Source organism: Tachysurus vachellii, chromosome 14, assembly GCF_030014155.1.
Source record: "Tachysurus vachellii isolate PV-2020 chromosome 14, HZAU_Pvac_v1, whole genome shotgun sequence".
Taxonomy (NCBI): Eukaryota; Metazoa; Chordata; class Actinopteri; order Siluriformes; family Bagridae; genus Tachysurus; species Tachysurus vachellii.
This window is the reverse complement of record NC_083473.1, coordinates 8,561,719-8,587,166: the sequence shown is the minus strand read 5'-3', so window position 1 is coordinate 8,587,166 and position 25,448 is coordinate 8,561,719. Positions and strand designations below refer to the sequence as shown.

General features: G+C 39.5%; 3 protein-coding genes across 3 annotated transcripts; 1 reads left to right on the top strand and 2 right to left on the bottom strand.

The window, feature by feature from the left end:
* Positions 1-5,071: 5,071 nt before the first annotated feature.
* On the bottom strand, positions 5,072-8,764 carry LOC132857456 (exosome complex component RRP40-like). The gene is made up of 4 exons (XM_060887413.1): positions 8,454-8,764; positions 7,764-7,913; positions 7,506-7,657; positions 5,072-5,610 (listed from the first exon to the last, which is right to left on the bottom strand). The coding sequence occupies exons 1-4, from the start codon at positions 8,688-8,690 to the stop codon at positions 5,403-5,405; spliced, it is 747 nt and encodes a 248-aa protein (XP_060743396.1). The 5' UTR covers positions 8,691-8,764; the 3' UTR covers positions 5,072-5,402.
* A 706-nt stretch (positions 8,765-9,470) lies between these two features.
* On the top strand, positions 9,471-13,301 carry nudt22 (nudix (nucleoside diphosphate linked moiety X)-type motif 22). Its single transcript, XM_060886849.1, has 6 exons — positions 9,471-9,967; positions 10,057-10,657; positions 11,373-11,486; positions 11,814-11,911; positions 12,628-12,721; positions 12,865-13,301. Exons 1-6 carry the CDS (start codon positions 9,882-9,884, stop codon positions 12,967-12,969), a joined length of 1,098 nt encoding a protein of 365 aa, XP_060742832.1. The 5' UTR covers positions 9,471-9,881; the 3' UTR covers positions 12,970-13,301.
* A 102-nt stretch (positions 13,302-13,403) lies between these two features.
* si:ch211-107m4.1 (heterogeneous nuclear ribonucleoprotein U-like protein 2) lies at positions 13,404-25,379 on the bottom strand. Its single transcript, XM_060886848.1, has 14 exons — positions 24,822-25,379; positions 23,101-23,230; positions 22,928-23,004; positions 21,636-21,775; positions 20,845-20,944; positions 20,617-20,729; positions 19,873-20,139; positions 19,628-19,750; positions 18,286-18,393; positions 17,309-17,477; positions 15,657-15,842; positions 15,418-15,473; positions 15,217-15,306; positions 13,404-13,678 (listed from the first exon to the last, which is right to left on the bottom strand). Exons 1-14 carry the CDS (start codon positions 25,258-25,260, stop codon positions 13,604-13,606), a joined length of 2,073 nt encoding a protein of 690 aa, XP_060742831.1. The 5' UTR covers positions 25,261-25,379; the 3' UTR covers positions 13,404-13,603.
* Between the last annotated feature and the right edge of the window lie 69 nt (positions 25,380-25,448).

The window sequence follows — 25,448 nt, the reverse complement described above, 5'->3', positions numbered from 1 at the left end:
AAGTGTTCAAGTGTTCACTGTTATGCCTCCAAATAATGAACATGGTTGGCATGAAAATGTTTGCTTACCTCTTTGTTTATTGTGGTCAATGTGTGCAGGGAATAGTTATCTTTATTGTTAGCTAGCTGATCTTTTTTTCCCATATGTAAATTTCTTACATAATATGTAAAGGTGAAATGCACATTCATGTTTATCCCCACTATATGAAATTATTCACATAAAACTCTTAAAATCTTTTGATGATGAGTGAAATTTAAACTGTACATTGCCGTTAAGGTGGACTTGACTCGTTTACATCAGCGCTTCAGTGCATGAGTGCACACCTTCACACTGCTCATTGTATCTGCTTTCTTTTTCCTTAACGATGCAATGGTTGTTTACAGGAACAATGTCAAAAACAGAAAGGCTTAGTTTGAGGTTTGGTTATGCATCAAACATTAACCATGCGGAAGCTATAAAGAGCTGCTTTGGATGAGGTGATAATGGGCTGTAAAGATAATGTACCTTTGCATTCTGATACTTTTGACCTTAGACCCTATTTTCTAACACTGTCGGTCACTTTAAAGAATTAAAGATAAAATAAAACTTTAAAGAAAATTTGGAGACCTTAAAAATTTTTTTATTTTCTTTCAAATATTTTGTGATACTTGGATTGTTGGGGTACTTAAAAAGCTAGAATGTAGACTATACTTTACTATTTTACTATTACATGTCGGCTACTATAGCAGGAGGAGAAAACTCTTCCAGCTACAGTATCTTTACACGTAGCTTTTTCTTGCACATACAGGTGCTGGTCATATAATTAGAATATCATCAAAAAGTTGATTTATTTCACTAATGAAATAAGTTGATTTTTTAATCACTAATGATCTGCATCTCCATAAAGTTGGTCAGCAGCATGAAGTGCTCTAAAACTTCCTGATATACGGCTGCGTTGACCTTGGACCTCAGAAAACACAGTGGACCAACACCAGCAGATGACATGGCACCCCAAACCATCACTGACTGTGGAAACTTTACACTGGACCTCAAGCAATGTGCATTGTGTGCCTCTCCTGTCTTCCTCCAGACTCTAGGACCCTGATCTCCAAAGGAAATGCAAAATTTACTTTCATCAGAGAACACACAGTAGCAGTCCAGTCCTATTTGTCTTTAGCCCAGGCGAGATGCTTCTGACGCTGTCTGTGCACTTCCTGCTTCCTGCTGCTGACCAACTTTATGGAGATGCAGATTTCATTTTCCAACAGGACTTGGCACCTGCACACAGTGCCAAAGATACCAGTACCTGGTTTATGGACCATGGGATCCCTGTTCTTCATTAGCCAGCAAACTCGCCTGACCTTAACCTCATAGAAAATCTATGGGGTATTGTGAAGAGGAAGATGCGATATGCCAGACCCAACAATGCAGAAGAGCTGAAGGCCACTATTAGATCAACCTGGGCTCTCATAAGCCCTGAGCAGTGCCACAGACTGATCGACTCCATGCCACGCCACATTGCTGCAGTAATTCAGGCAAAAGGAGCCCCAACTAAGTATTGAGTGCTGTACATGCTCATACTTTTAATGTTCATACTTTTCAGTTGGCCCAGATTTCTAAAAATCCTTTCTTTGTATTGGTCTTAAGTAATATTCTAATTTTCTCACTCACTCATTTTCTACCGCTAATCCGAACTACCTTGGGTCACGGGGAGCCTGTGCCTATCTCAGGCGTCATCGGGCATCAAGGCAGGATACACCCTGGACGGAGTGCCAACCCATCGCAGGGCACACACACTCATTCACTCACGCATTCACACACTACAATTTTCCAGAGATGCCAATCAACCTACCATGCATGTCTTTGGACCGGGGGAGGAAACCGGAGTACCCGGAGGAAACCCCCGTGGCACGGGGAGAACATGCAAACTCCACACACAAAAGGCGGAGGCGGGAATCGAACCCCCAACCCTGGAGGTGTGAGGCGAACGTGCTAACCACTAAGCCACCGTGCCCCCATTCTAATTTTCTGAGATACCAAATTTGGGATTTTCCTTAATTGTCAGTTATAATCATCAAAATGAAAAGAAATAAACATTTGAAATATATCAGTCTGTGTGTAATGAATGAATATAATATACAAGTTTCACTTTTTGAATGGAATTAGTGAAACAAATCAACGTTTTGATGATATTCTAATTTTATGACCAGCACCTGTATATGTAAACACTCATAAAAAGCAGCTCACATATGACTCAGTTCTGGTTTGTTATATCTGCAGCTCCATATGCATCATGCTATCTTATAACTTGAATCATGGCATGTTAACTCGCTCTCTGTCCTCAGTAACCTTAGTTTACCTTCCCAAAATCAAGCCCGGCCTTGGTCATTATCTGCTGTGTGGTTTGTTATCAGTAATAAAAAAGAAAACTGATACATATTCATCCTGTGTTGTCCTATGTTATGTTTGTTGGCATTTTCACCCGGAAAGAGGAATATTAATCAAAACACATCGAGCTGTAAACTGTGTGTTAGGTTGCAGAAAGCATCGACTAATCGTGACTCTCTGCATGGAAATTTCCAGAGAAATAAATTTGCCATATATCCTTAGATTTCTTCTTACAATATCAAAAAGCTGGATTATTTATCCAAGTAACATCACATAAGGACAATACAATGATCTTTTGTGTCACAGGGTGTAGGTTAAAAAAAACCTTTATGAATGATTTATGAATCATTCTAAATCTTTAATGTTTGCAATGATTTCATGACTTTAATAATCTCTAATAATGCCTCATAAACATCCAATGATGTGCTATAAGCAATTCCCTGATAATTTATATCCGTTTCCTAGCACGTGCCACTATTCATTATAATACAATGTTAATACAATATAATACAACTGTTTTTCTGAACAACCGTTATAGCTAAGAAATAAATAATAAAACAAACAAACAAATAAATAAACAAACTTGTGAATAATTTTAAAGCAGTTGTTGATACTATTATATAACTATATATAGTTATTACCAATTAAAAGAAAATTATAAATATTTAAAATATTGTCATTGAAATTGTAGTTGGTTTATAATTATGAAGTATACCATATTCATTACCAAATTACATTCATTCATTCACCTTCAGCGCTTTATCCAGGTTAAGGATGATCTCAAGACTATCCCAGGAACACCGGGTGTAAGATGGGAATATACTGTGGAGGAGGGAACACCAGCCCATCACAGGGCACATTCAGACCTAGCAGTGAATGTTTTGAATTGGTATGAACATATCCGAGAACCTGGAGGAAACCTGTGCTGACAGAGGACTAACATACATTGAAACTCTTTATTGAGATTAAACAGGATGAAATCAGGGAAGCCTGGAGTTTGGAGGTGACCCAACTCCAAGGACAATGTGAGTGATTATTTTTTTATTTTTATGGAAAAGTAATGATGGAAATTTTATAGGCAAAAATATGAATATACAACTATACAAGTTTTGCGTACTAAAACTTTCCTAAGAATTCCATATAGCAAAAGAAAAATGTCAAAATTTCACCCAAGTAGACCTTCTTAGAAATTATTATTCAAGGTATCTTTAAGGGTAAGTTGAATAAATATTGAAAATGGTTTACTTGGAAAACTTTCTGATACAAAAATACTTTGTTGTAGGGTTCTAGATACAACCCTCAACTAAAGAACCCTTAAATGTATGCCATCAAACATTTTGATGAATTGATACGTCATAATTTACAACACTTCTGGAAATAAGTCTCTGAATATTGCTAATATTCTATATAATATACCCCTATCAGCTAGAACAGTAAAACCACTGACAGTTAACATGAATAAAATGAATAGATTTTTACATTGACACCTTCAGTTGCTGCTCTAACAGATGTGCATATATGTTTGCATTAACCCCATGTTTACAGCCCTCTTTTGCACAACATTTACAACTCTATACCTGTGCACAATGTTTTGTACAACGGTCAGAATGCACACTTGTCGATGCTCTTAAGTGTTTTTTGTCTTGTAGCGTTTTGTATTGTCTGTCTGTAATGTCTTTTGTCTTACACTGTTTGCACCAGTTTACACACGTTGCACTTTATGTGGCTAGGACAACTTACTTTCAGTCCTTAGCTCTGTGTTGTTTTATGTGGATCCTTGGTCCTAAAGGAACATTGTTTCATTTCACAATGTACTGCATCAACTATATATGGTTGAAATGACAATAAAAGCTTCTTGACCACTTGACCTTTCCAGCAGTGGGAAACGTATCAGGTGTACCTTTGTATCGGAGCCAGTAACTATTTCAGCTATATGCAAAAATAGCAGCATTGCCGCTTTAAAGCATCAGAGTCCACTGGTTGATCCTGGCTGACTGTCTGTGTTGAGTTTCATATGTTCTTCCTCTGTATTTGTAGGGTTCCTCCAGAGTGTATAGTTCTTAGCCGCTAGATTCACCAGGTCTTGAACATTTTATAGTTGCTAAAGATAAAATAAATTGTCTAAAAGGAAAGTTCTGTCTGCAATGTGTCAATTTGGTGTGAATAAAAGTAAAATGTCAAAATTATAGTTAAGCTTTACATAAAGCTTTGCCTCCAGAACCTACCGTAGATCAGAGTTCAGCTGCAGTTAGCCTGTCATGACCTCAGTTTCAAATATGCTCACCATTCAGATGATTAGAAGCCAAAATATAACACTATAAACAAAGAATTTGGCCCATCTTCATTTGTAAGTGGACAATAGTGCATGTTCCATAATTTAAGTCTTATTACCTTTTTAGCTTTGATACTAGCATGCATGAAGCCAATGAATTGACTTCCCTGGCTGAAGAAAAACACGAGCCTGTTCTGTAACAGTTTTCTGGATGTGTTTTCTCAGCTATATAATATATTTGTACTGAAGCTATAGCTTAAACATTTTTAATCATGTTCTACTAATAAAGTTAGAAATAAAACAAATGAAGACTGTTGCACCTTTAACCTTTGGAACTTTTTTCCATGCAACCCATGGAAAACCCAAATTGTGAATGAATTTGCAATGTTTTTTTTATAGAGCTCTAACCACAGTAATAGTAAGAAGTAAGACTTCACAAAAAAAGCTATTTATTTATACAAAAAATATTGAATCAAGGCACCAGTAGAAATAAAACGTGTTAAAACAGACATAATGACTGAGCTGCCGTGGCTGCGTCTTAAACCGCTGCTCAATTCAGAAACTTTACAGAAGTGCAGCATGTGTCCTACATTGATATTGTTCACTCTAAGAATACAAGCTATTTTTTATTTGTACGTTTTACTAAAAGTTCAAATTCAAGCCTCCGAGCATTCATTAATCGCGTGTCATCCTGTGAGTGACATTTTGCTGATATGTCCATGAGGAATTTGCCATGGAAACCAGCAGTATGCCAGTATGTGCCCTAGAGGGCGCCCTCAGCAACTCTCTTGAACAGAACCTGTCTCTGCTGTGCCGTCATGTTCTCACAGCTCTCCAGAACATTGGCTACGATCAGAGTCTGCTGAACGCTCTTAGACTTTACCCACACCCTGCCGTTTAATCCCACCACCATCTCGAAGGGGAAGATCTTCTCAAGATCTTTCACTACCTCGCTCTGAGGTGTGAGGAGCCTGAGGAAAGAATAGCAGAAAGTCAGAATCTGTTAGGGTGTAAATGAAAAGGTTTGGGATGGAAGCAACTAAAATGTAAACAATGCTTTAATATTTTAGCAAAAAATTATAAATGATAGCACATACTATAGACTGCTCAAGAAAACAGTAAATGGCTTACATTATCTATACTTTTATTCCTTTAAAATGTTAACTCCGAGACCAGGAAAAATAAAAACTTGTGCCTGGTTTGTTGTCCATGTTCTGCATTGAATGTCTTTGTCCTGTTACACTTTACACTGAGAGTAAATGGCTTATATGAAAGAAGGTTACTCAGAGCTACGAGAATTAGTAATTTTTCAAGTATTTCTTTAAAGTTAAGGGGGATATCAAACCCATGTCTGTTCTCTGAGCTGGAAGTGCTTGTTCATAAGCATCTAAAATTTGATGTGTTATCTTCAATCACTATAAGTCTGACTAAGGTTATTCAACAGAGGGAAAACCATCCATTCTGCTGGGGTACTGGAACACCAGTGTACTGGTAAAAGTATTAAACACTGGTATGAAAACAAGGAAAAGAAAGCAAGAGAGAAAAAGGACATGGGGTATAATGAGTCCTTGTAGGATTTAACGATTTTTCAAATGCAGAAATTAATGCTATCAATTAATTCATTATTTTCAAAATAGCCACAGATTTTCTGCAGATTTGGGCCATTTGGTATGATATCATGACACACATTCGGATAAAGCAGTCTTCCATTTGTGTGTGTTGAACATGAGTATAGCTCTCACAGATAATCATTACACATATGCATCTTAACCTTTCGGAGTTTAAAAGCAGAATCCTTGCATCGAATATTTTGACAAAAAGCCACAGCAAAATCAGAGATATCTGCACACAGCAATTATAAAAAAATCTCTGAGGCACTGAACAATAAAGCATGTGACTGATACCAACGTTTCACGCTACTGCATATTGATCCACATGATGATACTTCTGCCCCTGTTGGTTTATGTAAACCCTCCCAGATTAATATTCAGTCATTTGTCTCAGAGTATAACTTTCAGTAACTAGTATGAATTATTCAGTAACCAAGTGGAAATAAATGCAACTGATGCAATAAAAAAATATGCAGTCACAGTGAACCTTGAAGTGCATATGTCTTTTCCTACACAAACACCAGCATTTATTAAAAGTTGGTTTTCAGTGGAAATGTGTGTATCATCATCCCTACTTTCTTACACACACAACCCAAATGAACTGAACAAAATGCTTAAAAATAATGTTTTTTTTTGTTTTGTTTTTTTTAAAAATCAAATGTATGAAAGCTATGAAATGTTTAGTCTATTGACACCCAGATATTAGTTGTTAACAGGTGTGGTTAGTAGTTACCAGGGAAGTCAACGGCAGGGCTGAAGGATTTTTTGCTGAACGATTTGCAACCTTTTAAAATGTGTATTGTAGAGAATGTCTTTGTACAATCTAGTCATTTAACACAACTGCGCTATTTAAAATAAATTGTGTGCATGAAGATTAGAGTTTATAAAATCTTCTAAAATACACATCTCAGATATAATTTCCTTTCATTCCAGTACATACACCAAGGCCCAAAGAAAAATCAATATTCAAGATGTCTTGTGACATTAACCATGTTAACTCCTTTGTACAGTTTTATCCCTTCTACTAAAGCAGGTGTTCAGACACCACAGATGGAGCAGATTGAACTTCACATAGAAGAACGCTCACTGTCATTGCTCACTGCTCTCAGATAAAATGATGCTATATGTGTAAATATTTCTAAGATTCAACAATAAAATCATTTGTAATAAAAACCTTCAAATAGAAAAAAGAATGCCAAAAGGAAGCATTGCCTCTGAATTAGTATTCATGGTGCTACTTGAGGATCTATGCATACCTGCGCACTAATCCCAAAGACACCTTGAAGAGAAAGCCTCCTACTCCGAACACTCCCATCCCGTTCGCCCGGCCACAGCTGTCTATACACACCAGCTCGGGCTCCATGTCCTTGTTTGCGATGATGAACTGGGCGTACACCAGATCCCCCACCTGTATAGTGTTAAAAAATAAATAAATAAATAAATAATCAATCATATTCAATTTCATTCCTATTGCCCTGAAAAGACACTCATAACTTGATGTGATGGAACCGTACCTGCACATTGGGTCTGTTCCTTTTCGTGGCTCCTTCAAAGGCTAGGTAGGACAGCGAGGCCTGCTCACTGCCTCCCACATCCACTTTAAAGATGTCCCCGGACTTCGCTGTCACTATCCCGATCACGCTCTCGCCTTTAACTGGAACATACTGAAGAGAAATTGTTCACTATTTAGAACTATAATATCCAGACTGGAACTAGGCAGCTACACAAGGCATAAATTAAAGAAAGCCTTTTTTTTTTTTTATAGAAAGCAGGATGTAATTTGGTATTCAGCATAAAGTCATTTTCATTACAGATCTATGAGATGATGAAGCATGAGATACTGGTGTGGAAGTGGAAGGTGTCTGTTTGAGCAGAGTGTAAAGAAGAGGTGATAGCGGTGTCCAATCTTATCCACAAAGTGCCGGTGTGGGTGCAGGTTTTCATTCCAAACAAGCAGAAGTCAACCTAGAAGTCAAACAAGCAAACCTGCACCCACACCAGCCCTTTGTGGATAGACTCAGATATTAATAAAGCGCTGCTGCATCACACAGTAGGTATCAGTAGGACGCAAAAACGTCACGATCAGAATGGAAACATGTCAAGGATTATTTGTGTAAATGTCTGGAGATAAAGGACACGTGTGTCACGTGTGTTTTACTCCACACCACTGATACAGAACGTGTAATCACTGTGTAGTTTCTCACGCGTTTCTGCTGGGAGTCTATCCAATACATATTGGGCTGTTTATAACGGAGGATCCCGCTTTTATACACCAGGATCTCGTCTCCGTTTCGGCGCAATCCAGGTCCACAGACGATCTTTTCTGCTTTAACTTTGCTGTCCTCCTCTACAGAGGACGCGTCAAACTGGAAAACATCTCCAGGTAAAACCACCTCACCTATCTGAGCCTTAAAACAAGAGTGTATGGAGTCCATGATCATCTCTTATAGTATACACACATAATACACTGTGCACTTTCAACATCCCCACGTGAGAAGCAGGTTGTGTAAAAGAAGTAGATAGATTTCCGGTTTAAAATAAAAGTCCTTGCTTCATTCGTACATAAATGCCATAGATATATAGATATCTATGTATAAATGCATACATTCATTCATTTGGAACCTCCGAAGGTATTTTTAAATTTAATAGATTACATTTATTTATTTTAAATGATACGGGTAATATGAAGGATTTTTTTCTGAGCTTTGATGCCACAGATTCCGTTTTAATTGTTATTTGAATTTAATAAATCCTTTATTTCAAATGTATTTCACTTTATTATTATTATTATTATTATTATTATTATTATTATTATTATGATTATGGTGGTGGTGAAAGACGTCTACGAAGAAAAGTTGTGATTATACAAATAAACAATTTTTATTGTAATAAATAGTTATGAATTATTTATAGGCAAAATAAAAATGTATAATAATGGGGTGTGATTTCAAACAATGCAATACAAACAAACAAGCAAGCAAACAAACAAAACAACAACAAAAAGCCCTGTCTATAATTCACAATGTAAGATTCTGTGGATTTTGTGCTCCCACTATAATGCTATATATTTTTTTGTAAAATTGCAATTAAATGTTAAAATCAATATGTAACATTTTCTGAGCTTGACATTTTTGGACTCTTTTTTTAATTGTATTATTTGATTGATAAGACATTAGATATCGCTTTTAATTTGAAGGGAAATGAAAAAGTTATTTCCTGTTTGTGCGTCAGTGGGATGCGTTGTCACAATTTATTCATTTAAATTTTTTAAATAATAAAACAAAACGCTGTAGCGGTACTTTTAAAGGAGAAAAGAGGGAAATTAGCTGAAAAATTACTTGTAGCCGAGTTTTTAAGTGTCGTAACCGGAACTTACGACACAGAAAAGTTTGGACGTTAGCAAGATGGCTAACTGTTTGGGTTTGTAGACTTATTAGCTCACTATCACAGCAAATAGACTGGAATTGTTTTGCAAGCTGAATAAAACTGGCGTTGTATCACTATATAAGCATTAAAAGTGATAAGTTACCTTGACAAGCTACATCCATGGTTCTGCTTTCTGGTCTTTTGTTCTTTTGAAGAAGAAGAAGAAGAAGAAGAAGAAGAAGCCTGAGAAGTTGTAAACCATTCAAATGGACTCTGAGGTGTCTGTGATGCTTCATTGTGCTCCAGCTCAGGGCTTTAAAGAGCATCAAGTACAAGTAGAGATATCAAGCAGGTACAGACATTCGTTCCATCTGTGTTTAAAAGTTAACAAGGCATCATATGGTGTGTTTATTTTATACTCTTTATCTATAATGAATGTAGGTTCAACCGCAGAAGTGTTCCTGAGATGGAGAAACATATAGAGGTGGTGTGGAACGAGCGAGTGGCCAAAGAACCGTGGCTTTTCAATGGGGCGAAGTTCAGACTGCACTCAGCAGAACTTTTCACAACACCTCCTCAGACATGTACAGACACAGGCTCACGGTCTAGAACAGTCGAGGCTGACAGACAGCTTGGAATCCCTTCGTTCCACTGCAGCGAAGGAGACCACATCTCTCTGATGGAAAAAGACATCTCGTTGGTTAATGCAAAAAGCAAGAAGAGCAGCTGCTGTAGAGAAGCCACAGGAGAACCCAAGGAAAACAGGAGACCCTCAGAAGTGAATGGAGCGATCCTACGATTACAGCTGGGTTTGACGTGTTATAAAGACTTCCTAGGAACCAACTGGTCACAAGAAGCCGTGAACCTGCAGCAGCGCGGACGGCTGGAGTCAGGAGATCCTCAGGTGCTTCTTGCACAGCCTCTCGGAGTTGGTGCTGTCCTGCTTACCTCTGATGGACAGATAGTGATGCTGAGGAGGAGTCAGAGAGTCGCCGAGGCTGCTGGGCTCTTAGACATACCCGGTGGGCATCCTGAGCCTAAGGTGATGTAAGGACTGTGATAAAACCATAGGTTCAATTGACGTCACTTGAAATTTTGTTTACTTAAGTCAAACATTGTAATGTTGTAGTAATTCAGTTGATGATCAAAGGTTCCGTGCAGTAGGAATACAGGAGCAACAAGCTTATAGATTGTATAGACAGAAAGAGCTTTCAGGCTCTTCTTTCTCTGATTATATCCACTAAACCACTTAGTGTTGAGATTGGACATTGATTGCATTTTAGTGGTACACAACTGTAACACTCTGATGATATTGATATAGTCACTGATGGAGCGATGTACAAAAGTGCTTTGAAATCTCTAAGGATGTCTGCCAAATGCTTTCAAAGGTGAAACAATAAGCACAAAGTCCTTTATCCTAAATATAACCGCTTAAAGGAACAGCTTCGGCTCTGATTAATAAAATGCGTTGAAGGTTCTAACCTATAAATGTCTCGTTACCAAAGAAACTTATCCATACAGTACATTCCTTTGCAAACTGTTACTATAGAAACAATAATTCCAAGGAACAGGTGATTTTCCTTGCAGCCAGAATTTCTGTCAGAGCCGCTGTTATAGAAACCGAATCAACACCTTCCGATCAATCAGATTGAAGAATTCATCAGCATTGTTGAGTAACAGTCTGGAACACTTTCGCTGGATTACAGTATGTAGTTTCTGACTCCGCGGTCGTGTCACCCGTTCATTTCTTTCCTCAGGCTGTGTGTCAGGGGGTGAAGGAGGAGGACATCAGCGTGGACCTCATGCAGGGCTGCGAGAGAGCCGTCGTTGCAGAAATCTTCTCCTCCGTGTGCGCCGAGGTCAGGGATGAGGTGTGTGCAGTTTATACAACACAGTTCGACATCTTTGTATCGGAGAAGGATTTGGATGGCCTGATACAGGGATTAGAGACGGTGCAGGTTTGAGAGATTCAGCATGCTGCTGCATGTATTTATAAAGGGCTCTGTTTAGTAAATTATGAACAAATAATTTGAAATCAGCCTTGATGCCCGATGACGCCTGAGATAGGCACAGGCTCCCCATGACCCGAGGTAGTTCGGATAAGCGGTAGAAAGAGAGAGAGTGAGTGAGTAATATGAAATCATGACCTGCATTATTTCATGCAGGAAAGATTTGTAACCTGCATCACATTTCTGCAGGTGAATGTTCCACTAGGTTCTCTCAGTGCACCGGTTCTGATGGGAATAGCACTGAACCACACCAGCGCAGGACGACCCAGCGCAGAGTTTTACATCAGGTACAAACAAACCCTACAAAGAACACAATGTCCAGTACGGATCCTTACAGGAACAGGAAGAGATTCAGATTAACACAAATTTCCCACTTGCACTCCAGTGTGTTAGCCATCTTAGGAAACGTCACACACAGCTTTCCAACTGGGTTTAAATGATTTATAGACTGCATTATAATGTGTTACGGCTAACAGCTAGATCATTATGGGCTTTTAAAAGATTGAAGGACAAATTCTACAGGAAATTTAAGAAGGTCATTAGAGTTCAATTTAAGTGTAATGTTTTTCTGACTCAGTAGATCAGACTTTCTCTTATTTAGCTCATTTGAAGCAAGTGGATGAATGTCTTTTTTGTGTATTGATGGAATATCTTGAGACTTCGGAAGAAACAAACTTCCATAGTTTCAGTACAAAATGAATTATGCAAACATCAGACACCAAACACATGGTCGCTTAGTGGTTGGCAAGTTTGCTTCACACCTCTAGGGTTAGGGGCTTGAAGCATCGACCCTGTGTGCTTCAGGGATTTCAAAGACGTCCAACAACGTGAGTTATAGGCAGACCGCCATCTCTGAATTGTTTGTAGTGTGTGAATGAGTGTGATTGTGCTCTGTTATGGGTTGTGCCTCGAATCCCCTTTAATAGGATAAGCGCTGCAGAAAATGGATGGACGGATGTTATGTTGTTTAGAATGCACTGATTTTACATGTTTTTACGGACAGGTGTACTCTGACGATGGAGGAAGTAAAGGATTTTTATCTGCGTGGCGGACCTGAAGCTCACGAGTCTACAGATATAGTGTTTCTGAGTAAAGCAGTAAGGCTATTCACCAATATACTTAACTCCATTAAATAATGAACCTGATGCAGGAACGATCAATGAACAAATAATTTGAAACAATGAAATGATAAATAAGTGCTACACACTCATTCATGCCAAAATCACTATTCTGATTACAGGAGATGCTGCAGTTGGATACAAAGTCACCCTTGTGGTCAGAACTGTGTCCTTCAGCCAAAGGAGCAGTGCTGCTATACCAAGTAGTGAGACCAGATCAGTCTTAAACACCACACACACGTGCTTCCATATCTCTAATCATCAACAACTTCAAAGTTATCTCAGATAAAACTGTTCAGTTAGTTTTTTGGCTTCAGGCTACACTTTTACACGTTTATCGGTTAGCTCCGCCCCCTCGTCCAAGCTGAGGGAGAGTGGAGGCATATTTCTTTTATAGCAATTGTTATTCTCAGGCAGAAGAGAGCTCTAAAATGAGACTGTTACTTTATTTTTAGAACTATAAAAGATCTGAGATCTGTATAATGTATACAGTTTTTTTTTTATTTTTTTATAAAGATTCTATTTTCAAAGCTTAATATATATCACAATGTGTACGAATCTGTTTTAAGGTCTGAAATGTGAATTTTTAAGTTCACATGTACTTTTCTGAAAATCAATAAAACACATTTTATACAAACGAGACAGACGTGTGAACAGATTTCTATATTTTGAATAAGTTTGTGTTCAGTGTTCAACAATATAAAAAAGTTCAGAATTTTGATTCACAAAAGGAAACGCTTTTCAGAATACTGCAGTAACACTTGTGTTTTTTTGTACAAAATGAATATAAAACAAATGACACTCAAAAGCTTAAAAAAACTTGGAGTAAATGTTGTAAAGCAGTTCTTCAAAAAAGTTCGATTACCAAAATGCCTGGCTGCCAAAATAATAGCCTTGGTTGGCATAGAAGCTCTGATTTTGATTACCCAGGTTCCACTGCAAGAGGAAAGAAAGGGGAAAAATGTGAATGAAAATGACAAAGAAAGAAAGACAGACTAAATTCTTCTTTAATCAGTGTTCATTACTTGGCTAACATCCCTTAAATACCACAAATACACTGTTAAAAGTAGGGACAATAGTATTTTACTTGAGCTAATAACTGACCCTGACGGTACACACATGTCTAGACAATATCGTTACTGATCAGTGTATGATGTAGGACCTAAACACTCAGGGCCCGTATTCATGACAATTCTTATTGTAAAGAGTTTCTCCTAGTGACATAAGAATAAGAATATTCTTAGACATGTGGGTGTTTATTATTAAAATAATAATTTATTAATAAATTTATTTAAATATTAATTTATAATTTATTATTCTTAGACATGGGGGTGATTATTATTAAAGTGAAGATCCTAGTGGGATGTGGTAGCTGAGTGGTCAAGGTGTTGGACCACTGATTGGAAGGTTGCAAGTTTGAATCCTAGGCCACAAAGCTGCCACTCCTGGGCCCCTGAGCAAGGCCCCAGTTTCTCAGCTGTATAAAAATGAGAATGTATGTCACTCTGGATAAGGGCATCTGCTAAATGCCATAAAGATAAAAGTTATTCATAAAGCATCTTAACCATTAAAAGGGCTCATAAAGTCACAAAGGGTTAGGAGTACTTTAAGAGAAGTAAGTTTCTTTAGCAGAGGAGAAAATGGCTTAAAGGTGAAGAGGGAAAAGAAATGTACCGTATATAATATTTAATAATGATAGTCAAAAAGGTGATACAGTTTGGATCATGTAGGGATTATTTTAGTGACCAATTATATTAGAGATAACATCTCCACACAGCACAGAAATGCCATACTGTATATATGTATAGATTGTGCTGCTATGGCATTTACAGATACTCTAACGTCTCCTAAGCAGAGCTGAAATGCCATAGTAGCAGAAATGCTGTCATTTGGCGATATGGCATTGCTGCTCTGTGTCGAAGAGGTTTAACATTTACATTTCATTTATTACATTTGTACCATACAGATGTTAGCACATCTGTAATCTGATCAGTCACGAATGTAATCACTGCACAATATAAACAAAAAACTGCACAATATAAACAAAGTGAAGGCTTATATTAGACCATATTTTAAAAGCGCTCCTATTTAATTCATTTTATTTATTAGACAACCAATCACAGTCTTCAAAAAAAAAGATGTCATACCTAGTAACAGTTTAAGCCCCGCCTCCTCTCAAAAATAAAAGTTGTTGTATTTTCCTTGCTCAGAATCGCTCTGAGATCGTTCCTGTATCACTATTAAGATAAGATTCCTAATTAGACATTTCTAAGCTAAATTAGGAGCTCTCTGAGTTCATTCTTAGAATCTTTATGAATACAGGCCCTGATTTTTATTGCTGTAGAGGTGGAACGGGTGGACATGTACTCAGATTTTGATGTTTTAAATAATAGTTTTAAATTACAGTGTATAGCTGGATGGAGCTCACTATAAGTTTAAAAAGAAAAAACATTATGAACCGTTCAGTTATTCACCTGTTCAGTACAGGGCTGATAGTAATCTCTGTACGTCTGTGGATCACTGTTATAGCCATAAGGCTGAGAGAAAGCAGAAAAGTTCCATCCCTGAAGACGAGACAATACGCTTTTTACTGCATGTAAGTCATTCGTAACGTAAACAGAACAAGACTTTAGTATTCTTTTAATGCAAAAAAAAAAGAAGAATATTAAGCTCACGTTTGGCTTATGGCATCCCCACTGTGACTGCAGCACGTTGTGACTGCGGCTCAATCCTGGCAGATGGAAAAGCAGAAGTAAACACGACGTTCAAAGTAGAAGGATTTAATTACAGGAAAGCAGATGCTGGTTTTTGACCATCTGTGACCATTCATGTGATTTAACTACAGCAACAAGTCTAGGTTTCACCCCCATCGTTATTGATTGTCATGCCATCGGTCCTGTGCAGTTTTCCTCACCGAGGGAATCGCCGGGACGTTTATGGGGACGTTTTTTGTGCCTTTTGTGCCGTTTAGCGGGTGTAGGTAGGAGACGTGTGGCCTGTTCTTTATAGCCTGTGAGGAGTTTTTGTGCATCTTCACGGCAGAGCTCGACAAACAGGATGTCCTCCAGGAGATTTCCCTGCTCGGGGAGGGTGAAACTCACTGCAGGACCATAAACACATAAGAACAGCAAAAAAAAAAAAAGAAAAAAGATTACTTTCACATATTCAAAAAAAGGTTTACAGTATGTTCTAACCTGAGCCTTCTGTGTGAAAATGCTCCAGAGAGAGAGAGAGAGAGAGAGAAAGAGAAAGATGAAGGAAGCGAGAGAGAGAGAGAGAGAGAGAGAGAGAGAGAGAGAGAGAGAGAGAAAGATGAAGGAAGCGAGAGAGAGAGAGAGAGAGAGATGAAGGAAGCGAGAGAGAGAGAGAGAGAGAGAGAAAGATGAAGGAAGCGAGAGAGAGAGAGAGAGAGAGAGAGAGATGAAGGAAGCGAGAGAGAGAGAGAGAGAGAGAGAGAGAGAGAGAGAGAGCGGCAGAGAGAAAGATGAAGGAAGCGAGAGAGAGAGAGATGAAGGAAGCGAGAGAGAGAGAGAGAAAGATGAAGGAAGCGAGAGAGAGAGAGAGAAAGATGAAGGAAGCGAGAGAGAGAGAAAGATGAAGGGAGCGAGAGAGAGAGAGAGAGAAAGATGAAGGAAGCGAGAGAGAGAGAGAGAGAGAGAGATGAAGGGAGAGAGAGAGAGAGAGAAAGATGAAGGAAGCGAGAGAGAGAGAGAAAGATGAAGGGAGAGAGAGAGAGAGAGAGAGAGAGAAAGATGAAGGAAGAGAGAGAGAGAGAGAGAGAGAGAGAGAGAGAGAGAGAGAGAGAGAGAGAGAAAGATGAAGGAAGCGAGAGAGAGAGAGAGAAAGATGAAGGAAGTGAGAGAGAGAGAGAGAAAGATGAAGGAAGCGCGAGAGAGAGAGAAAGATGAAGGAAGCGAGAGAGAGAGAGAAAGATGAAGGAAGCGAGAGAGAGAGAGAGAGAGAGAGAAAGATGAAGGAAGCGAGAGAGAGAGAGAGAAAGATGAAGGAAGCGAGAGAGAGAGAGAGAGAAAGATGAAGGAAGCGAGAGAGAGAGAGAGAGAAAGATGAAGGAAGCGAGAGAGAGAGAGAGAAAGATGAAGGAAGCGAGAGAGAGAGAGAGAAAGAAAGATGAAGGAAGCGAGAGAGAGAGAAAGATGAAGGAAGCGAGAGAGAGAGAGACATTAAAGAAGGGAGAGAGAGAGAGAGAGAGAGGGAGAGGGAGAGGGAGAGAGACATTAAGGAAGGGAGAGAGGGGAGGAGAGTTACAGAGGAAGGAGTGGAGGGAGAGAGGGAAAGGAAGGAGGGAGGGAAGGAAAGGGGAATAGAGAGAGGAAGGAAATAATCTTAAGATTTTACGATTCAAATGCAGGTGTTAAAGGACTTGGATTACATTAGTTTAGAGTCATTTCACAGAGTAAGAGTCAGTAGTACTTCTCAAACCCATGTTATGGCACAGGTCAATATTTCTGTACTGAGATAAATCAGATCAAGAGCAATAAACAAGGGCACGGCTTTGAGAGATAGACTAAAATAAGATTAAATGGTAAAGGGTAGGTATGAGCAGACCTTTGCTTTTTAGCAGTGATATTTCAGGCAGCACTGCACCCTCACTCTGCTCTTTCTGCGCCAAGCGTCTCTTCCACTCCTCGTCCGAGGGGACGAGCACAACCGCCTTTCTCTGATAGACGCAAAATCTCAGCAGCTTGTGTCTCTGAGCAGACGGGTAAATGTTCGCCTAGATAATGAGGAAATAAAGCAGAAGGGCAGGATTATGTACATTTCTCTAATTCAACACAGCATCTGTGATTACTGCCTTATACAACACACACACACAGGGACAACATAGAATAGAACAGAAGTGTTTATTTTGTCATATATACATTACAGCACAGTAATACTGGAAGAAATGTAACCACGGCAACATGCACCAGTTCTGACATGTTTAAAACTTTTGCATTTATGGTGTAAACCAAACAAACTAATCCCATAACACACACAGAGACAGACACACACAGATGCACACAAACACACACAGACACACACAGACAGACACACACACAGACAGACAGACTCTAACACAGACATACTCTAACACACAGATGCACACAAACACACAGACGCACACACAGACAGACACACACAGACAGACACACACAGACAGACACACACAGACAGACACACACAGACAGACACACACAGACAGACACACACAGACAGACACACACACACAGACAGACAGACACACAGACAGACAGACAGACACACACAGACAGACAGACACACACAGACACACACAAACACAGACACACACAGACACAGACACACACAGACACAGACACACACAGACACAGACACACACACAGACAGACACACACACAGACAGACACACACACAGACAGACAGACACACACACAGACAGACAGACACAAACACAAACACAGACAGACACAAACACAGACAGACACACACAGACAGACACACACAGACAGACACACACAAACACAGACACACACAAACACAGACACACACAAACACACACAAACCTGGTCCAGGATAAAGTTCCTCCTCTTAGTTGCTGCTATTTTGATGAGGTGTGTGAGACACTGTGTTGCCTGCTGCAGCATCAGATTCTTGTGTTCTGGGCTCGGCAGCTAAACACACAAAACACTAAGATATTCATATACTGAGTTTTCTTTGTATACTAATGCTGTATATTTGTTAAGGTTACAACGTCCACAAACTTCATTTCTGTGATAATTCATCATGTTTGTAAAGAGTCAGAAATGAAACTGAGTCAGAAATGTTCCCACAAAGCTGAAGTTTAGAAGACGACAAATGTTTTTTGACCAGTGACGAATGTCTGTAATGCTTTTTTTCCAGTTTTTCCAGTATAATGAAAGTCTATGCCCACTGCCGGCTGAAAGGAGAGGAAGCTGATGTGGTCTTCTGCTGTTGTAGCTCATCAACACAGCTCCAACTGTCTCTTTTTCATACCAATATAATCTCTTCTTCTTTCTTCTTCCCTTTAGGGGTCACCACATCAAATCAACTGTTTCCACCTAACTCTATCCTCAGCATCCTCTACTCTCGCACCAATAACCTTCATGTCCTCATTTAACACATCCATATATCTCCTCTTTGTCCTTCCTCTTGACATCTTACCTGGCAGCTCCATCTCCAACATCCTTCTACCAATATAACATCTCCCTCCTCTGTACATGTCCAAACCATCTCAATCTACTCTCTCTGTCCTCGTCCCCAAAACAGCCAAACTGAGCTGTCCCTCTGATGTGCTCGTCCCTAACCCTGTCCATCCTCATCACTCCTAAAGAAAACCACAACATCCTCATCTCTGCTACCTCCATCTCTGCCTCATGTCTTTTCCTCACTACTACAGTCTTTAACCCATACAGCAGAGCTGGTCTGGTCTGGTCACCATTCTGTATAAAGTCTTTGTGCAAATTCCAGATCAGCAGTTACTGAAATACCCAAACCAGCCTGTTTGGTGTTATCACACATCCTATGGTCAAAGTTACAGAGAGCACAGATTCTGGTGTTTGATATGAACATTTACTGAACCTGCGTTTGCGTGAATTTATGCACCGAGAAGCTGCCACATGGAATCCAATCAACATCAGCCAACTGCATAACTGCACGAATAACAAAGGGTACAAATGTGTTCCAATGAATGTGTTCAGTGAGTGTTTTATTTAATAAACTAATGATTGGGATAAGAATCACCGCTGTATATCTTTATATCTGAAAACATATGAAGCCTTCAGTGTTCTGTCTGATAAAGTTTAGATATCTATTCTACCCGTAAACCCTCATTATCTAAACAGAGAATACAACATAGTAAAGTTTTCCTTTCTTTTTTGTGCTCACTCTCATGCAGTGAAGGACGGAGTTTGTGCTCAACACATCGTATCGCTTCTCTGGGTTCTTCGCCACGTGGCTCTCAGCCCAGTGGCTCTTTCCAGACCCTGGCATACCAACCATCATTAGCACCTGAAAAAGCGAAGGAGTGGAAAATAAAAAGCAACAAATCATCTAAAAAAAAAGACACCAATAGTCCACTTTAATAAAGTCTTTCAGTGTCAGCTATTTAATCAGGATCACAGGAAACACACCTCACAGTCTTTCCTGTGTGATGGAGGAAGTGGTGCTTGAGAACGATGTGCAGATGGTAGCATCGGTAAAGGGCAGTACCCAGGAGGGCCAGGATACCACGTCACGCCCCGAGGGTCCAGGTTCAGGGAAACTGAACAGTTTTTGCACAGGACGTGTGGGTAGAGCGCACGACCTGCCAGGATGGAGCCAGCGAGTCGAAACGCCACCCCGAGAAAAAGGCCGTTTTTAGAAAATGATAACTCTGTCTCTCCGCAGTCACTGATGAACTGAAGAGATAAGGAACACATTTGAGTCAGTAAATGATGAGTAATCATTTAGGACTGGATTTGCATGCACAGATTATGCTTTATATCTGATTTTATATGCATACATAAAGGATAGAAGTGCATTACACAATTTTAAAAATTGTGGAAATCCAAAAAAAAACATTTAAGGCTCTCTCATTTAAAGGTGCACACATTCACACACACGTACAATGTAAACAGATGATAATTTAATAATAATAATAATAATAATAATAATAATAATAATAATAAATAAGTAAATGTAGAAAGTCTAAATATATTTATGATTTTTGACAATAGAAGCAGTGTCAAAGTATGCAATTAGAAAAAAGAAAAAAAAAAATGTAAAAAATGGTCAAAACCCAAGAATCATGCTGATAGACTTTCTCAGTCTGCTGCGAACAATTTATTTCTACATAAGATGAATTTCTCTGAGCTGTGTCACACGTTACGGCATACCGCATAGCAGCCGATGACATCACCCTCTGAAAACGACTCGCCGAAATCTTCCGTCTTTCCTCCGGTCACTGCTTTGCCTGCTCCATCAAATCCGAACGACAGCTCGTCCTCTCCTGAGCAACACAAATACAAACACAACTACAAGAATGACAGGCTGAAGGAATAAACAATTCTCTATACATATTTTAGGCATCATCTCCCACGTGCCGCTTAAGAGTTAAAAGCTACCTAGCTGAAGGCTGGATCCATCCACAGACCATCCCACTCTGAGGACATGAGGCTCAGGGTTGACACACGTCGGCGTAGCTGCTGACAATCTCTTCACATACTAACAGAGTAAAAAAGACAAAATCAACACTGCTCGTGTCAAATTTCAATACTGGTACATTTTCCTGTGTTTCTCTTTATGAAAAAAAAATAATAATAATAAACAATCTAATTATATAGCATGTACACAACCGTACGCAGCATCAGCATCATTTTATTTATTTATTTTTTCATGCAATTTAGCAGATGCCTTTATCCAGTGACTAACATTTCTCATTTTAATACAACTGTGCAATTGAGGGTTAAGGGCCTTGCTCAGGGGCCCAGAGGTGGAAGCTTGGTGGACATGGGATTCAAACTCACAACCTTCCCATCGGTAATCCAACAGCTTAACCACTAGGCTACCACATTCAAATAAAAGTAGAATAAAAATGGACTAAGAATAAAATAATCAAAAAATAGAAATATTATAAGATTTTAAAAATAAACAGCTGTTTAAAAAAAATACATTTTGAAGGTATTTTTCATCTGAAAAAACAATATATTTAAGTTTTAACATCCAGTAAGCTACTGGCTCCTGTTAGGTTAGAGCTAATAGTATTCATAATGCATCATAATGACACATTTTCACAATATCGCTGTGATCATTTTAATAATTATTGCCCAAACAACTACATAACAACGTGTACTGTAGATGCTGTGTATGATTTTTATATAAAACTGGAATTCCATTTCATGTTACTTTATTCCACCTTGACTTCGCATCCCACTTTTCCTCGAGTAAAGCCGTGGGTCAGTCTGCATCCTGAATGCAGCAGAGGAAACTTCTCCCAGAGTAAAGGCTGACCGCTGCTCCCGTCTGCACTCACTTCAAAATGCAGGTCGCTGTTGTCTGTAAAACGTTAAGCGGTCATTAGGACACGAGTCGAGAAAACCTTACAGATCGAGTATAAAATACACCCAAAAACCCAAACCTTATACCTTATACTGTTTTGTGCCGTACACAATTGTGTTGTATTAATAGTGTGAATGGAGGCTTTAAACTCTAACAAGTACCCAGATGATGCACTTCATTAAACAAATTAATTAAAAAAAAAATGACATAAGGAAAATTAAGACTTTGTTCACTCGACACTCACAGCTTTGCTTATGTAGAGGAAGATGGGCGTTGCTACCAGGCACTGAATGTGTTAAATGTCTTAGCTCATGTTGTGCAATTTATTTTAACATTTTAAAATTTCACAAAGCTACAAAGGTGAATTTCCCGTGATTGTGAAATTTCTAATACTTTCGGTTAGTTAAAAAACAAAAAACAAAGATAATACTACCCTTCTAAAACTCCTACACTAGACGATAGAGGACATGGTGTAAGTGAAAGTGTATAGTACATCGTTTGGGCCGCAGCTACTGTAACCTGTGTCTGATGCTTTCTAGCAGTGAATCTAAGGACACTCTTGAGGTTACACAAACTTATAGTTATTTATAGTTATAGTTATTTTAGCGGGGGGCACGGTGGTTTAGTGGTTAGAACATTCGCCTCACACCTCCAGGGTTGGGGGTTCGATTCCCGCCTCCACCTTGTGTGTGTGGAGTTTGCATGTTCTCCCCGTGCCTCGGGGGTTTTCTCCGGGTACTCCGGTTTCCTCCCCCGGTCCAAAGACATGCATGGTAGGTTGATTGGCATCTCTGGAAAATTGTCCGTAGTGTGTGATTGCGTGAGTGAATGAGAGTGTGTGTGTGTCCTGCGATGGGTTGGCACTCCGTTCAGGGTGTATCCTGCCTTGATGCCCGATGACGCCTGAGATAGGCACAGGCTCCCCGTGACCCGAGGTACTTCATATAAGCGGTAGAAAATGAATGAGTGAGAGTGAGTTATTTTAGCTGTTATAGTTAGAGTCCTGGCTAAATATACATTGTATTTATATGTCTCAATAACTAATTAGAGCGATACAGACGAAATAATAGATAATATACATTCTAAGGTTGGGTTGTGTGTGATTTCGTTATTCAATAATGAACTGAAGATTAAAGGAGTGAAACTCACAGGGATCTAGTCGAACCGTGTCATCATCGATGTCCATCTCATCCTCGCTCGCAGGACTCGGCTCTGGAGTTTTGGCTCTGATGGCAACAATGGCACAGTGGTAAAATAATGGGTTTTGTTTATGTAAATTCTATCATGAAATACATAGGTAAAAAAACTGCTCTGAAGATCACCTCATATACTGGATCTCCTCTTTAAACTCGTAATAATCTCGGCCCCTCTCTTCGTCAGGTCTGCTGACGTTCCTGGACTCGTCCTCCTTTCCTTTCCTGGTCTCAGTGATGACAGGAGCCAGACGGGGTACTGTGGGAAATGAGAAATCAGGTCCATGTAACATCTAGGTCAGTCTGTGAGTGTAGTGGTATTACAGATTGCTGTTACGTACAACAATTCTGCACCACTCTACCTTGTCCATCAACTGAATAATACACACTTTATCACACACATTTAGCTCTTTGGTCCACCTAGGTGCAGATTTAGAGACCATGGTTCCAGTTCTGAGTACAGACCTGCTGTTGTTTAGATGACAGAGGTGATTTTCACACTGGGCATGCTCAATGTGGTCAGAATCCGCTGAATCCGAGTGTGGTTGTTCCTGGAGCCCCACAGTTTTGGTTTGGGCTATGAAACCCGGTGCATTTGTGTTTATATTACATCATCACAAATGTGCATGAGAAACACAACCATATTGATTCACCATATTGGGTTTTTATTGGTGTTAATATGATGTACAGTACAGTAAGGCTCCTCACTGCTCTTCTGTGTTCCACAATGTTCCCCTGCCACTCATGCTGCATGTGTGTTGTGGAAATTAACGACATCGTTATAGGCTAAAACACAAAAGGTCAGAGCGAAAGCCCCCAGACAAGTTCTCATTACAGCCATTGCACTAAAATCCAACTTTATTAAACCTCATAGTAACCATTTAAGTAAAAAGACAATTGAGGAAGTTGAAACAAAACATATCCTTATATCCTCAATCAGCTCAATGTGAAGCATGATTGTGTACACGGCTCACCCTGTTTAAAAGTTTACACCCCCCCCCGGCATGATGCTTGAGCATTAGTGAATGTTTCTGTCTTGCGTAAAAATCCTTGACATCATATAGGCACTGCGGGAAGCTGAATCAGTACTAAAAAAAAATTCAATGAATTATAGTTATCTAAATGATTCATATTTTGCAGTTTCTGCATATCTGGCATATCATATTTTGTATATTGTCTTGTGTATTGCCTTTTGTGTATTGTCTTGTATTTTTCTCCTGCACTGTCTTTTTTCTCTTTTGTCCTGCACTGTCCTCTTTTGTCTTTTGTCCTGCACTGTCCTCTTTTGTCTTTTCGTCCTGCGCTGTCTTTTTTGTCTTTTCGTCCTGCGCTGTCTTTTTTGTCTTTTCGTCCTGCACTGTCTTTTTTGTCTTTTCGTCCTGCCCTGTCTTTTTTGTCTTTTCTCCTGCACTGTCTTTCTGTCTTTTGTCTTGCACTGTCTTTCTGTCTTGTCCTGCACCGTCTTTCTGTCTTGTCCTGCACCGTCTTTCTGTCTTGTCCTGCACTGTCTTTCTGTCTTGTCCTGCACTGTCTTTCTGTCTTGTCCTGCACTGTCTTTCTGTCTTGTCCTGCACCGTTTTCACCTGGTTGCACAGATGCACTTTATGTATCTAGGACTAACTTACTTTAGTCCTTATCTCTGTCTTTGTTCTGTGTAACACCACGGTCCTGGAGAAACGTTGTCTCATTTCACTGTGTACTGCAGCAGCTACATATGGATAAAATGACAATAAAACCTTCTTGACTTGATCAGTAGTGATCCAACGTTAGTGACCACAAGCGAGAGATCATTAATTATACACTTGTGTTCCAGGATAAAGTGCATGAAGTGTTGTGTAGAATTGACTCACACTGATGACTCTCCAGTGGTGCAGACTGATCTTCCTCCTGATGCACATCACTGCTGCTGAGAACACACAGGCTTTTAAAAGGTTCTTCTGTCCTGTTAGAACAACAGCAGACTGACTGTGGGACTGCAGTGTCATTGTCTGTCTGTGTGCTCTGATCCTGTGTGCAGGACCTCGCTTCTCTCCAGGTTTCCTCTGATTGCTTTTGCTCCACAGTTTGCTGCTTGTTATTTAAAGCTGTCCCAGAGCCTGTGGATGTGTCTACAGTGTGACATGTTAGTGTTGGAGTCTCCTGTGCATCGTGACCAGGTTCTGTGCTCCTGATGGCTGACATCAGACGAGCCACAAGCTCAGCTTTCAGCCCTTTGGGGTCCAGACCACGATCCCGCAGCTCGGCCCTCAACTCGGACACTTTCAGCTTCCTCACGTCCTCCAACAGCATCGTGAATAAACTGGGGTTTAAAACCAAACTACTAAAACGTCTAAAACACACGTCTATAAACGTAAACACACCACAACACGTAGCAGCTGAACGGCCAGAAAATTCAAGAAGGCTTCCTGATCGCTTATTGGCCAGTAATCTATAATCCCCGCCCACTTAGGGCATTCGGACCAATCGTGACACGCCCC

What these genes read in the sequence shown, in the direction of transcription:
- nudt22 (XM_060886849.1), top strand. Translation starts at nt 9,882, where the DNA reads ATGGACTCTGAGGTGTCTGTGATGCTTCATTGTGCTCCAGCTCAGGGC. An exon ending in GTGGGCATCCTGAGCCTAAG is followed by an intron (nt 10,658 to 11,372) that starts GTGATGTAAGGA and finishes TTCTTTCCTCAG; the next exon opens with GCTGTGTGTCAGGGGGTGAA. An exon ending in AGCGCAGAGTTTTACATCAG is followed by an intron (nt 11,912 to 12,627) that starts GTACAAACAAAC and finishes TTTTACGGACAG; the next exon opens with GTGTACTCTGACGATGGAGG.
- LOC132857456 (XM_060887413.1), bottom strand. Translation starts at nt 8,690, where the DNA reads ATGATCATGGACTCCATACACTCTTGTTTTAAGGCTCAGATAGGTGAG. An exon ending in TAGACTCCCAGCAGAAACGC is followed by an intron (nt 7,914 to 8,453) that starts GTGAGAAACTAC and finishes ATTTCTCTTCAG; the next exon opens with TATGTTCCAGTTAAAGGCGA. An exon ending in GGAACAGACCCAATGTGCAG is followed by an intron (nt 7,658 to 7,763) that starts GTACGGTTCCAT and finishes AACACTATACAG; the next exon opens with GTGGGGGATCTGGTGTACGC.
- si:ch211-107m4.1 (XM_060886848.1), bottom strand. Translation starts at nt 25,260, where the DNA reads ATGCTGTTGGAGGACGTGAGGAAGCTGAAAGTGTCCGAGTTGAGGGCC. An exon ending in GGAACTTTATCCTGGACCAG is followed by an intron (nt 17,478 to 18,285) that starts GTTTGTGTGTGT and finishes CTCATTATCTAG; the next exon opens with GCGAACATTTACCCGTCTGC. An exon ending in GGGGATGCCATAAGCCAAAC is followed by an intron (nt 15,307 to 15,417) that starts GTGAGCTTAATA and finishes TCTCGTCTTCAG; the next exon opens with GGATGGAACTTTTCTGCTTT.